This window comes from Microtus ochrogaster, chromosome 8 (assembly GCF_000317375.1).
Source record: "Microtus ochrogaster isolate Prairie Vole_2 chromosome 8, MicOch1.0, whole genome shotgun sequence".
In the NCBI taxonomy this organism is placed as follows: Eukaryota; Metazoa; Chordata; class Mammalia; order Rodentia; family Cricetidae; genus Microtus; species Microtus ochrogaster.
In genome coordinates, this window is record NC_022015.1 from 51,368,852 (window position 1) to 51,370,265 (window position 1,414).

At 45.7% G+C, this 1,414-nt stretch overlaps 1 protein-coding gene across 1 annotated transcript in view; it reads left to right on the forward strand.

The window, feature by feature from the left end:
- Positions 1–1,414, forward strand: part of Cemip2 (cell migration inducing hyaluronidase 2) — an 80,640-nt gene that overhangs the window by 28,072 nt on the left and 51,154 nt on the right. Inside the window, exon 6 of the mRNA XM_013348092.2 lies at positions 883–1,071. Within this exon, the coding sequence (XP_013203546.1) occupies positions 883–1,071 (189 nt within the window). The remainder of the gene's footprint in view (positions 1–882; positions 1,072–1,414) is intronic.

The window sequence follows — 1,414 nt, forward strand, 5'->3', positions numbered from 1 at the left end:
AAAATGTTTGAAAAAATTAAATAAATGGAATCTCTGACATGTGACAAGAACTCTTCACATACTGCTTCTGAGCCACGTGGGTTTAAGAGCAGAAGTGGAACCTACGCTGGGTGGAGAAGCTGGACCCAGCCCTGCTCCCGGCCTCCAGAGTGCCTCAGGCCCAGGTGTTAAACACCAGCCCTATCTGGAGTTTGGTCCTGTGTGTGTGCAATAGTCCAGTCTACAGGAAAGTTCCAGGCTGGAGATGACTACAGCAGGGGTTGAGTCAGCTCTTCCTGTGTAGGGACCTTAATTTCCACATCACGTTGGTTGCTCGTTTCTAGAAGTGGGAACTCCTGCCATCTGCCATGGGCTGACTTCCTCAGTGACTCCTGCTTTCTGGAAGGGGTGGAAATTCTCCATAGGAAGCAGGAGACTAAACTCTCTTCCTTTTAGACGTCAATGAGGAGTGCCAGGTGGAGATTGTTGTGGGCAGGGCTTTTTCCTCAGCCTGGAAAAAGTGAGAAATTATCAAACACTGAAGTGTTCCCAAGTCCTTTCTGACTTTTATTTTTTTTTAAAGAGAAATAAATTCTAATGACTTTTCAAATCAAAAGTTATTTATTTAGTATAGTATCTTGGACAAAAGATGGAATTATTTTTCTCTGCTGTGTAGTACTCCATTGTGTAAATGTACCACATTTTCCTTATCTATTTTTCAGTCGAGGGGCATCTAGGTTGTTTCCAGGTTCTGGCTGGGACAAACAATGCTGCTATGATCATAGTTAAGCACATGTCCTTGTGGTTCGATTGAGAATCCTTTGGGTATATACCCAAAAGTAGTACTGCTGGGCCTTAGGTACGTTGGAAAACACTTCTCCTGATGCCTGTTTGTTTGTGTAGGAATCTCTCTCTCGGGTTTCCGGGTGGAGATTGCAGATGGAGTGAAGCTTCACCTGCTGGATGATGTCAGCAGCTGGGAAGCGGGAGACCGAATCGTGGTTGCCAGCACCGACTATTCCATGTACCAAGCAGAGGAGTTCACTCTTCTCCCGTGTTCCGAGTGCAGCCGTTTTCAGGTCAAAGTTAAAGGTACCGGATTCCTCACTTGACTTTGGAAACACACTCTTTCCTTGGAAACACACTCTTTCCTTGGTCTTTGGTTCCTGCTCAAGGGCTCAGTGGTAAGCGCACCCAACGCGAGATTCCAGAGGGTGGCACACAGAAAGCTGCCCTTGCAGGCAGTGTTCCCACCACGGGTGTGACGGAGCAGGTAATTGGTGCTCCTCTGTCTCCCTTTCCTTATTAAAGGCAAGGATGAGCACTGGGCAGACTGGTGTTCTGAAGTCCATCCTGGTTTCTTATTATTTATTTTACTGTCAGATATTAGTAAACCTGACTAACAAGGAATTGATTTTTAGTTTCTTTCTTTCTT